Source organism: Acyrthosiphon pisum, chromosome A2 (assembly GCF_005508785.2).
Source record: "Acyrthosiphon pisum isolate AL4f chromosome A2, pea_aphid_22Mar2018_4r6ur, whole genome shotgun sequence".
Classification (NCBI taxonomy): Eukaryota; Metazoa; Arthropoda; class Insecta; order Hemiptera; family Aphididae; genus Acyrthosiphon; species Acyrthosiphon pisum.
In genome coordinates, this window is record NC_042495.1 from 57,024,786 (window position 1) to 57,038,284 (window position 13,499).

Below are 13,499 nucleotides of genomic sequence, written 5' to 3' on the forward strand. Positions count from 1 at the left end.
ATTTGTGAAGTACCTATATTCAATTTACTTATATTAAGTAAGACCAATGTATTTATTTGTAGGTCATTCCCAAAAATATAAACGAATAAGACATTTTATTCAAATTTTTAAGAAAAAAATTAATTTTTCGAACAACACATTCAATACCAAATGTACTTATATATTAGCATAATAATACAACCCATAATATGGAAACATGTTATAGAACAAAATTTAGTTTTAGCTATTCATTTAATTTATAATGATTTATTATTTTCCGTGAGTAAAATGTAAAATATTAAATATTAAAACGTTAATTTCAATTTAGATTTTAGTTATGGGTACCAGCCATAATCAAAATGGAAATCAAAATTTAGCAATTCATTACAATACCTTAGCAAAATATTAAGTTTTAATTACAAAACACTTTAAAATTCACAAACCAATTATTAACAATATGTAAATAAGTAATAACTAATAACACAACAATAAAGTGATGGTTAGGTAAAGGAAACTATTTCCTATAAGATACCAACTCATTAAAAATACAGAATATTTAAATTATGTTATTAACTACCTAATTTACCACAAATTACAGATTACTTCCCTAAAACGAGTTATAATAATTAATCCATTTAAATTGAATATCTTAGCTATATTAGAGAATTTTTGAATGTTTATAACATTAGATTTTAAAAAAAAATTTCCATTATCCAATATCCTATATGTATTAAACCATAATAAACATAATTCAACCACAAAAAATGATTCACTAACTACTTAAGTAATTGTAAATTAATAAACTAATGTCCCAACTCAATCCTCAGACATACCTAATACAGCATTTTAAAACATTTGTTGGTTATTAATATATTAGTTGATATATCAAAGACAATATATTTTTCCATTGCTATTTAAAATGAAAAATAATGTATGCGTTTAGGCTACAAATAAATTTGTAACCATAAAATATATTTAATTTAATTTATTCTGTGGGGTAACTTTAAGATACTAAATCGATATTATTTTTAATTTTAATAGATACTTTCATAAAGACAAATACAGGAAAAACGATTGAAACATAAATTATAACGTCCACCCTTCATTAAGCATATAACATTCTATTTAGCATTTTATGAAATATAATATTTTATTAATATGATTTAAAATAAGTACCTAAAAATTATGTATGTTTCACTTAGAATAGAATAGACTAACAATTAGGCTTAATTATAATCAAACATTGAACCTAAGACACATTTCCATGCAAGGGTATTCAACGTTGAGTGAAGTATATAGGTAAAACATGACTAAACACTGACAAGTGCTGTTCTTCCAAAATTAATTACCTACAGAACCCAAAATGTCACATTCCAACACTAATTAATAAGCCATTGTGGTGCAAAGCGTACTTTGTAAAACAGCCAAATAAATTAAAAATGGCAACATATTTCGTTTTTTAAAACGTAAAAAAATATATCGAAATACTTTAACTTTAATCAGTGATCCTTATACTATATGCGTCACTATTTACGTTTATTTAAGTTATATAGATAGGTTGTGAAAACATATATTCAAGACTTTTGATGCATAAGTTACAAATATTACAATACGAAAAAGGTCTCTGGGATAGCTTCCCAAATAATAACTTTAAATTAACTTAAAAATACGGACATTTACAAATTATTTGTATCTACTTTAAAATTCATAAGATTTTTAATTTTATCGCTTGGTTTGAAAATTTGATATAAAATTACTCTTAAGTTAATTTCCTGGAAATTAAAAATAAAGTTTAGCTTAAACGATATTTATATTTTATGAGCGAATAAGTTAAAATTTTGACGAAATTGTACTCGAACGTATAATAACAATTTATTCTTATTTGTTTTTTTTTTATTATTATTCAATAAGTATTTACTGTAGAAACTTGAAACATTCAACTGTTACTTAAACAATAATTGTCAATATGCAGACATAAGATTAATTTTAAACTGGATATTGCCTATTTAAAAAACTATTCACGTTGTTCTACGGTATGTCAGTATTGACTCAAAAGATAATAACAATTACAATGTTATTAAATTATATAAATATACACTATTATAATAATCAATATTATAAAATAATACATACATACAAATGCGATATTTTCGGTAAATAGTAATTCAAACAGTAATTTTACTATTTAATATAAATACATAACAAAATATGCCTAGGTACTTATTAATATAACAGGCTGACATGACAGCCTCAACTAAGATTTGTTTTTCATATGCATTGATTTATAAACTTGACTTAATAAGTACGATTAATAGAGATATCACATTGCTGGTAATGTAGATATTTTAATAGCGCCCAAAATATTGACATAATAGATATACCTAGTTTGATATAAGTACCTACCTATATAGTACCCACTATAACTACCTACAATAATGCATTTCAAGCACTTATAGGTAATTATATTTTGTGCCTAGTTAATTTAAACACATCGTAAGTTATGTGGTATAGTTTAAAACTCTAACATATAGGTAATTTAAACTATAATTACTAATTACTATAAATATTATACACAATATAATAATATATATAAAACGAGTAAACGACTATTTAATAGTTATTATACTTATAAGTAAATCAACCAATGGCTTATAAAAAATGATGGTCTTTTTTTCGGAAAATGTTTATGGAACATCAAAACAATATCGACATTTTGACATGAATATATTTATTTTTTAAAAACTCATTACCCAGTAACCATTATACAATTTTTCTTTAGAATAAATATAATATGTACCTTTCTAGAATATTTTCTTTATCTCAACGTTATATTAAATAATTTATTTTACAATAAATATTCTCTAAGTATAGTACAAAGAAAAAAATGTTCTTTAGTTATTTCCACAAAAAAAATATTAAGGACGAGGGTAGCGCATGCAGTTTTAAAATAATATCAGCATAATAATTTTAAATAAAACGCTCGTCATATAATTGAACCAACTTAACGGGTTTTGTGAATCAATATAACAGTCCGAGATTCTTTTTAAATTCAAAACTAAATTCTTAACAGTTATATTAATTAAAAATGTTTTTATATGAATATATAATATATATATTTTTTTTTATTGATCTTTTTAAGCCTGGCGACTAAGGCCATTAGCTTGTTTGTAGGGTTATGTAGTAGAGGTCGGAACGGTAGGTTTTTAACACGTGTGCGTTTGTTTGGCAGAATTTCGATTGGGAACCCATAGGTTTCTGCCATGCCCGGTCGGGGGCTTTTTATATATTATACAGATAAAATGTATGGATATTTATTTTAAGTTACTAAAAAAAATATGAACGATAACTTCTAATAAAACTATAAATTCTATTGTTAAAATAGATTACAGTTAAAAAAGTTAAAGTGCATACATTATTATAGTTTATTGTTTTCACTAACCGCATGCGTCTACATTTTATAACTGAAATGTAAAAGGCCGAAATAGCAATTATTTTATGTTCGTTTTACATGCAACATGACAAAATCACGCACTGCGTTTCCAAAATTTTGACAAGTGACAACCAGGTTGAAAGGGTTTAATTAAATATATATCCAACTGCCTAAATGAAAATATTAAATAATCATTTGATAGACGTACAGAAAATGTTCTTCATGCGATTTCCTAAGGATCCTCAGTGAGTTAGTTTTGAGCGTAATAAGCGCGTCTTATTGCCACGTTTCGAGAGAAACAAACAAAAACAAATCTACTATATACATCAAGCTTTTCTTCATGATAAACTAACTCGTATGAACTATATGCGAATTGTTTTATTTAATGAAAGCAAATGTTGAAATATAGGTACGATTTCGTATTTCTTCATTTTTATCGTTATTTAAAACTAGTAACACCCTCGGTTACGAGTAATCAGTAGCGTATCTAGGATTTTTTCAAGGGGAGATATAAAATGTTTAATAGACATTCGCAGTATAGTTACACATATTATATACACGTTGTATTCTGTACACAATTTGGTCTTGGGGGAAAGGGATATGACACACATATACCCCGTTGATACGACACTGCGAGTAATCATCTCTCACATTTATAATATGTATGTAAATACAGTAACAGTATTAAGTAATCATTAATAAAAACTATTACATAGAAATATAATATAATAAAATATTATATTTTATATTTTACAGTTTTTGAATCACCCAATAATAAATTTAATATTCACTAAAATACATAATATGTATTATTATTTATTATACCAAAATGATTTTAAATATTACAGCAGATGATAGGTAGGTAGCGATTGAATATTTAATATATTTAATGGAATCAGTAACTATAAGCAATAAAATAACAATTAATAATATATAATGTAGGTACCTAATAAATGTATACACCAATTATTAGTAGCATTTAATTTCATGTCCAGTCAAACTCATACATCCAACTATTCAGAAATATCAATGACACCAAAGGTAGAGTGGAGAGCAATAATGCAGTATAATCAATTATTACCCATCACTACTTTCAATTTAAAAATTATTATACAATAAAAGTTGCTGTATCTCATCAGATAATATTTAAATTTCCTTACAATTATATTTGAACACAAACATTACAACTGTTCGAATATGAAAGCAAGGAATGTAAGTTTCAAAAAAATAAGGATATATAAATAATATAATACACTTTATATATTAGTGTATTATGGAATAGGTATCATTTATAAAATTTTACACTGGCTCTATAACACACCGATAATAGTTACGAGTTACGACATCGTTGACCTATGAATTAACCCAGATTCATCAGAAATAACAGACTTAAGTACCTATATAAATAAAATAAACCTAATAGCTAATAGTGATATAATATGTATACAAATTTAACTCTCACGAGAAATTAACGAGGTAGCGCAAATTATTTAGGATGAAGAAATATGTTTAACCTTATATCTAATATACTCTGTAAAGTGTAAACAAACAACTGCATAGAGGCATAACGCTATAAACCTATAACTTATTTTAAAGCCATACTTTATAGGTTTTTTAGTACGATAAATAAATAAAAGGTATTACATCCAAAATTAAATTTAAAAGAATACAAATCTTATGTTATTATTATAAAATAATTATTCATATTCCAAATACTATTTTTATTATGTCGTGACTTCATGGTTGTATATTATTCTTGTGCAAGCTAATTTATTTATTTTCGAAGTTTTTCACATAACATTAAATTAATTTAAATTTTATAAAAAATGTAGCATTATAACGAATAAATATGAAATAAAATCTTAACAGTACAAGTATGATAAGTGCAATTGAAACCTACACACCAAATAATATAGAATCTACAATGCCAAAAATAAACGAGGAATAATGAAAAAGGTAAAAGACATTTCGCATTCCACTTTCTGAATTCTGACGTATAGCATTTTGCATCTTATAAGAAATATAAATATTTCTTTTCTCTTTCTTTAAGTAATATGAATCTACATATTATTTTTCACCAAGAACATTTCAATATTATTTTTCTTTATAATTCATATTTATCTCCTCGCAATAAACAAACGCTTAAAAACGCGACTAAAATAAAAACATAATTGGAATAAATATTAACTGCAAATGCCAAATTGTTATTACATTTATTAATTTATTAAGTTGTTATCATTTTTACTGTAAAATGTATTTTACTTAACTTCATCTTTTATTCATAAATTATAAAATTACAATTTTCAACAAAAAAATCAACTGAATTAACAAATTTCAGTAATATTAATTGAACTATTTGAAAAATTAACTATAAACATTCTCTCAAAGAATCTATTGGTATAACTATACAAAAATTCCATTGAAAAAAACCTTATAGTTTTTCCAGAATTTTCCAATTTTTCGAGCAACTTTTATGATTTTTTTTTTTTTTGTAAAAACCCAATTTGGAATGTTACGTGCGTGCCTATGTGAACCAAAGAATAAATAATAACCAAATCATAGTATTATAGGTACACGCAGACTGCAGAGGTGTAATAAATTATAAAAGGTAGAAGTAAATAAATCATAGCATTTTAGAGTCTGAGCAGAATGTATTCATTGTCCAATGACTGAATGACGTGTCTATTTACTATTATATATAATTTTTTCTAGGTGTGTTTAAGAAGACATTATTTATAATAGAAAAAAAGCTCTGATATGACCTTTGAGGGAGATTTCTGGTAGAGAATTATATATTTTTTGTATTTTGCGGGGTTAAAAATATAAATTTCACAGTACCTACTAACTTTTCAAAATAATTGAGAAAAACAAAAGGAACAAGTGCACTTTACCACCCCATGCAAATTTTTTTGGAACTTATGTAGCTCATCGAGTTAAGAACGATGGTTCAATCAAAATTTGTCGCTCTCACTTAGTTTAGAAGTTATGGCCTTTCAAAGTTTTCAATTTTACGTTTATACGCATGCGCGCAACACTACTATAATTCCGCGCGGAGGACTATTTTTGTTATTTTTTTGTACTTACGTATTCTAACCTGTTTAAAACGATGGTGCAATAATAATTATTTATCTCCCGATTTGCTATGAAACACCTCCCCAAGTGGGTCACCGCAGGGTTAAGAAAATTGCATTTTTGTTGCACCGAGTCACCGAGCGGAGTCGCTCGTCGGACAATTAAAAACAAAAATATCCCCCGATTTGGTATGCAACACCTCCCCAAGTGGGTCACAGGATTAAGAAAATTGCATTTTTGTTGCACCGATTCACCGAGCGGGGTCACTCGCCCGCTGCGCTCGTTCGGACAATTTTATTATTAAAAGTAATTGTGTGTTCAAATATCAACAACAACCTAGGCTTAAAAATAAGTAATAGGTACTCATTAATAATTTCATTAATATAATAAGTCTCACGAATAAAAAAACGCAAAATTGCTTACTTCCAAGGGCCATAACTTCGAAAATAAGTGAGAGCGACAAATTCTGATTGAACCATCGTTCTTAACTCGATGAGTTCCATAAGTTCCAAAAAATAAATCAAAATATATGCATGGGGTTGTAAAGTGCACTTTAGCCAAATAAATAACCGTAAACTTGACATTTTCAACTTCTTTTTGTTTTTTTTCAACTTATGTTACAAAAAATCAGTTTTATATAGGTAAGTACAATGAAATTTCCAATAATATTTGCTCATTATAAGTTACGTACCTATAGGCATTTTAAATTTTTTTAATTTTTCATTGTTTTTTCTATAAGTTGATAACTTTTTTTTTGTTCAGTTAAAAAAGTTGATAATATAAAAACAAGATACTTCTTATAGTATATTTATAACAAATGAAAAATATCGAAAACATAGTCACTAACTCAATGACAAGGTAAACTCGACGCCTACTATAATGACACTTCCCCAAAAGCATTCTTTTTATGTATTATGAATATAAAAATGTGATACTGTGAAACTACCTGCTTTGATATAAAATGTCATTAACTCATAGGCTACATAATATATTACATTGGTTATAAAATATTATATGAAATAATTTCATAATAAATGCGATTTGTCTTAGGCAAAAAATAGTTCAGCCTACCGCATTATTAATAGAAAAATAAATAACTAGGTAATTGCAATATAAATATTAAATATATTATAAAATATGGGCTGTCGCCTGACAGACAGTCTCCGTTCAGAATCGTTTTTCATCCTATACAATGACTTTGAAGTTATCGTTTAAAATAATATCCATCACAGTTACCTACTCAATGACAAGATACACTCCACAACTACTAGGTCTAATCAGGGGTTCTCGATTTTTAGGGTTCCGTACGGTAAAACAGAACCCTATTACTAAGGCTCCGCTGTCCGTCCGTCCGTCTGTCACCAGGCTGTGTCACATGAACCATGAAAGTTAGAAAGTTGACATTTTCGCAGATTTTGTATTTCTGTTGCCGCTATAACAACAAATACTAAAAATCCTATAAAATATAATATATGAGCAGTGTTGCCAACATGTTTATAGCTGATGATGGTACGGAACCCTTCGTGCGAGATTCCGACTCGCACTTGGCCGGTTTTTTTATTTTTGTATTATGAATACAAAAACGTGATACGGTGATACTTTTTACTTTAATATAAAATATTATTAACTCATGAACTAGGTATATAATATATTATATTGATTATAAAATACAGTGAAACTCCCAAATTACGAAGCCTCATGGGCAACAACAAAAAATTCATGTTATAGAGAAATTCGTCAAATATAACTAAATATATATGGTTCAAAAAAAAATATTTTTTTAAACGGAAAAATAATCTGCAATAATAGTGAATACAATAATAACTAATGTTGATTTTAGGTGTGTGCTTTATAAAACCATTTTACCTTTTTTTCAGAAATAAAATCGTATAGTGATAATTTTTTTTTAAGGTACTTACAAAATATAAAATTGCCCTAGAATTTTTTACATTTTTCAATCATTTTTAATATATTAAAAAAATGACATATTTTGGCCTTCTAATTCTTTAAATTTGTACCAAGTCATTAAAGATGTATTTTCCATGTTTAAAAAAAATTGGTACACTCGAGGATATATTTTTAAGATTAAGTTCATCATCTGATATTTACGACCAGAAGAAAATTCTTATTTCAAAAATCTATATTTACACTCAGAAAAAATGACGCAAATATATTAACACAACATAGTACACGAACCCAAAACCTTGATAATATGTTAGGAAAGTTACCATCAATTAATTTTGAATTAAAATATATTATTGTTTGAAATATTACACAATATCATACCTAATATTATTTGTCAGGTTAATGATGAGCGGATTACCTTAATACATCTGTCGATAGGGAAAGTTGAGCAGCTAATGAATATTTTATTATCATAATAGCTGTTAAATTTTACATCTAATTAAAAAGTACCCAACTTTGTAACTTAAATTCATAATAATGATACCTAGTATATATTTGACTAGTTAACTATAGAAAAGCAACTATTTAATAAGATGTACGAGGGAAAATAATATTTACAATAATGTAATAATTTGCTTTATATTTACATCAATTATTTCTTATCTGTAAATAGACAATCTGAATACTCACTTTAAATCTCGCTTTAAATCAATATGTGACCTATTGACTTTAATCAATTCACAGATAAGAAAAATTATATTTAGAAGAATCGGTGGCATAAATATAAATCTATCACTCAGATTGAGTACTATAATATAGATTAAACAAATAAATTATATTATTTAATTAAATTTGCCCTAATAATTTTTAAGATCATGAGAATTGTTAATTTTGATTCAAATGATAATTTTACTAAAATCAATTATAATATTTCATACTTTCAAATATTACAATGCAGTAGGGATACTGTTATGAATGATAAATGTCATTAAAATACAACTAGTTTTAGGTAGATTACTGATGGCCATGATAATTTATTAGTTACCTATTGCATTTCTTTGACAACTCATAATAGTGTAGTTAAACAAGTTATTACATAGGTAGTTTGTGCTAGCTAGGATAAATTTAAATCAGTTCATGATAATATGCTAGACATATTCTTATTTAATAGCTGACAATAGTCAAACTATTGACCTATATCTAGGTAGGTAACCATTTTAATTTAAAGTGTATACAGATTTAGGAAACATTTTACAAACTAACAAAACCAATCAATATTCCAATAAATCATAATAATATCAAATCCTTACCTGGCATAAGTCACGTACGATAGGTGAAACACATATTGCTCCTCGCCTGCGTAGTGCATATTGGGGTACCGTTATATCTAACGGCAATTTGGGAACCATCCTAATGAAACGCATTGATCCTATATGAAAGTGGAAAAGTGAGTTGATTGTTTGCTTTATTTAAATGTAAAACAAACTAATAACAAATAACTAGGTGATACATTTCATTTTGTATGTAAGGCAATAATTCAGAGAAAACAAAAATCGAATTAGGCACAATTTATAACAAAACAACATACCTTGTACTATATTATGTTATATTCTGAAACAAGACTCTGATCCGATTTCGAATTTCAAATTTCTATGATTCTCACCACTTTTTTATATAGGTAAATCACTTTAGTTTTTGGTCGTAGCAATACAATATTTATTAATTTATTATTTTTCAACCAAAGTTTTCGAACGTCGAATAGATTTTTGAATGTTCTAGAGGGAAGTTAAGAGACTGAAACCAAATCGAAAAAAGAAACAAAATCACCCGGAAATGGTAGGTATTACGAACGTAGAACGTAATAAATAATAATAACTTCAGGTAGTCGTTAGCAGCAGTAATTCACATTACTCTATAATAGGTATAAGTACCAAGCGCAACATTTTAAATAATATTATTATTTAGAATAACATTATTGCTATCAGGACAGGTGGCCAGTCGTACACGTTCCGCTGTACTACTATCACGGGTTTTGACGTACAACTGATGGGAATTGCGCATCCCGTTTGCCTGGCCCCACTGGTTGTTATCAACGCGATCACAAATCACAATACCGTCGTCTTATCGCGGAGTGTTGTTTAAAAAGAAATTCTTATTAGTTATGAATTAATGAGGTTGTACTTGGTCTCTTATATTTGTAAAAATTTAAAATTTTTTTTTCCAAACGAGCGTCATTTTCTGCCCTTCATCAGAATGCTGTGAATCTTGACACGATTTCAATGGTCACTAACTAACGCCGGTCGTTATGACGGTTTCCAAACTTTCAACTTCCAGATAATGTTCCAGATAAACAAGTGCCTTAAATTTCACTGGTTTTGGTAAGTGACATCTATGATCATATAATTCAATCATTTCATCCTGAAATGATTTGTTTTTTTTGAGACGGGTTTTTTCTGAATGGTAGTTTAACATAAAATTCCAATTTAATAAGGAAACCACACTTGACAATCTAAATGTGATCAAAATGAGGATTTACTCACTTGATTAAGACAGTGGATATTAATTTTAAGTACATCATTGGTTGTTTACAACTGAGTAATTTGATTTTTGATGTTATGAAAATGTAAAAACATTTGTACAAAGCGGTACAGTAGGTACATTTCATAATTATTTTTAGTTTTTATTTTGAATTAGTTAGGGAGGTACCTACCTAAAATATAAAATCTGTATATTTTTCAATTAATATTTCAGCATAAGGATTTTACAGATTAAATATATTCCCAAATAATGTGTTTCAATAATATGTTATTTTTTGTTGAACTTGCCAAATATTAAATCATACCTAGTTGTATAATATTCTAAAGCATTACAAAGGTAAATTAAACAAATTTTAAAACCTATTCTAACATCAAATTAGTATAATCAAACGTGTTTAAATTTGGTTGTAAACGAAGCTAGTAATTTACTTAATTTCCAACTTCATAAGATAATATTTATTAAAATTAAGTACTCGATAAGATTTTACATTATTTTCATTTTGAAAAGAAATTAGTATTAGTTTATTCTAAAAAAAAATGTCTTCTCTGAGTTTGTTTCATATTATGCTAGTTAAAAATGTTCCCAGTCTTTGAACTACCTGCATTATGTTATTTATAAAGTTATTTATGCACAAGCTGATTGGATCCCCAAAATTAACCTGCAAATATCCCCCTATAACAGTCATCCCTGTGACGTTTTTAAAGTATTCTACTTAACCTAGCGTACTGTCATCAAACTATCAATACACAATTATAGGTTAGATTAGGCCTATTATTTATTAAAAAGTGTTACTTTAATACTCTGATAATCAATAGTTTTGCAGCATAATATGGAATTAAATTTAAGTATCCAAATCCCAAAGAAATAATATTATGAAGAATAAAACTCAATAAATTTAATAAAAATAACCTTATTATGTTATACTAAAACTTGGATGATTCTTTCATAGTCGTATGTTTATTAATAAAGTGTATAATATCATGTTATGATAATGTTTTTCTTTTTACATCATTTTTCATTTTTCTTTTATTATGCAGTGAAGTTATATTTTCATATAGTTTAATCTGTGGTTTAATTGTCATATTCATAAGTTAAACATTTTATCTTTGAATTTAATTTAAAGTGAAGTTAAAAAGTTTTTTAATTTTAATTGTTTTGTTTTTAATTGTTTCAGACACAACATACCTAATAACTAATTAGGTAACATCTAGCTTATTAATAGCCTAGAAGTAATTTAAAAGTTAGTTAAAAAAAAATAGCTATATAAACATGATGAGTATTAGTAAACCAAAACCCATTAATCCAGATACGCCTTTGACACTGATTAAAGACATTCAAAATAATGTAAACAACATAACTGTTATGTGCATAGTATTAGAAGTAAACCCTGCTGTACAGCTCAAAGATAACCATGAAGTTCGAACAGTGAAAGTAGCTGATAGTTCAGCATGCATCAATTTTTCCGTCTGGGATGAACCTGGTTCATTTTTATATCCAGGTGATATAATACGTGTTCACAGAGCGTATGCAATTTACTTTAGAAACTGTCTTACTCTGTATGTTGGTAAGAATGGTGAAATTGAAAAAATTGGTGATTTTATCATGACATTCAATGAATCTGTCAATATGAGTGAAATAAACCTAAATGCACCTCCACCACAACCACCTCCAGGATCCAATGGAAATGCAATAAGTAACGCAAGACGGACAGGAGTAGGAAAACAAAATATGAAACCAAATACATTCAAAGGGAACAACGGAAAAAGTGGACCTAGAAGTCAAATGAGACCAGAAAGAAAATAATAGGTACAATAACTGAATAAACTTGTTATACAATTGTATTGTATGAGTTGGTGAAGAAATTCTGTGATATTAACTCATTTTTGACCCTATTTTAATTATTCAAGTTTTATATTAAACTGTAATTAACTATGTACATCCTTATTTTACAAAAAAAAATTCTGAGTAATAAATGTGTATTTTTCTTTAATTCCCACTGTCAATTATTTGATTATTAGGCTGTTGTCTTACGTTAATATGTATGTCCTTATGTTTTGAGTATTTTATAATATTGTTAATATTTATAACTATACTATTTAGTATTTATGTCATGTAAATATTCAACCTAAATGCCTATTTAGCATTTAATTACACTGTTAAGTACAATTTACAGAAATTTTCTTAAACAATAATATAATAGATAGGTATAAAACTAGGATGTTTATTTTGAATATGTAATATTATATACATGCGTGTTATGCATACTATATCCAGTAGTGCTAATAGTAGGATATCATACATTTTTCATTCACACCATGAAAAGTAGTATTGCATACAATTTAAATTACCGTATGCCATGAAGATTATGTATATTTTTAGATTTTTTCTTTTTTACCTACCTAACTATAGTTAAATGAGAATTAAAATATTGTTTTACACTCGGACCACAGAATTATAATGTACCTACCTACTTAGTTGCACAACTCCATGAATAAGTGCTTTATACAATATTTGACACATTTCTAATACTTACATTACCTAGGTATATTTTATTAATTATCAAAATTAACGACTC

At 26.9% G+C, this 13,499-nt stretch overlaps 3 protein-coding genes across 4 annotated transcripts in view; 2 read left to right on the plus strand and 1 right to left on the minus strand.

The window, feature by feature from the left end:
- LOC100160807 (high affinity cAMP-specific 3',5'-cyclic phosphodiesterase 7A) overlaps nt 1-10,403 on the minus strand; it is a 136,750-nt gene extending 126,347 nt beyond the window's left edge. The window contains exons 1-2 of one of the 2 annotated variants that reach the window (XM_008191703.3): nt 9,975-10,403; nt 9,697-9,815 (exon numbers count right to left, since the gene is read on the minus strand). In XM_008191703.3, the coding sequence (XP_008189925.1) occupies nt 9,697-9,810 (114 nt within the window). In that variant the 5' untranslated portion in view covers nt 9,811-9,815; nt 9,975-10,403. The remainder of the gene's footprint in view (nt 1-9,696; nt 9,816-9,974) is intronic. The other variant, XM_029490426.1, reaches the window with a different exon arrangement.
- Nucleotides 1-13,499, plus strand: part of LOC103311887 (probable inactive tRNA-specific adenosine deaminase-like protein 3) — a 37,259-nt gene that overhangs the window by 6,593 nt on the left and 17,167 nt on the right. The gene's annotated exons all lie outside the window — the stretch shown is intronic.
- Nucleotides 10,541-12,897, plus strand: LOC100163530 (SOSS complex subunit B2-like). The gene is made up of 2 exons (NM_001162696.2): nt 10,541-10,764; nt 12,099-12,897. Exon 2 carries the CDS (start codon nt 12,194-12,196, stop codon nt 12,725-12,727), a length of 534 nt encoding a protein of 177 aa, NP_001156168.1. The 5' UTR covers nt 10,541-10,764; nt 12,099-12,193; the 3' UTR covers nt 12,728-12,897.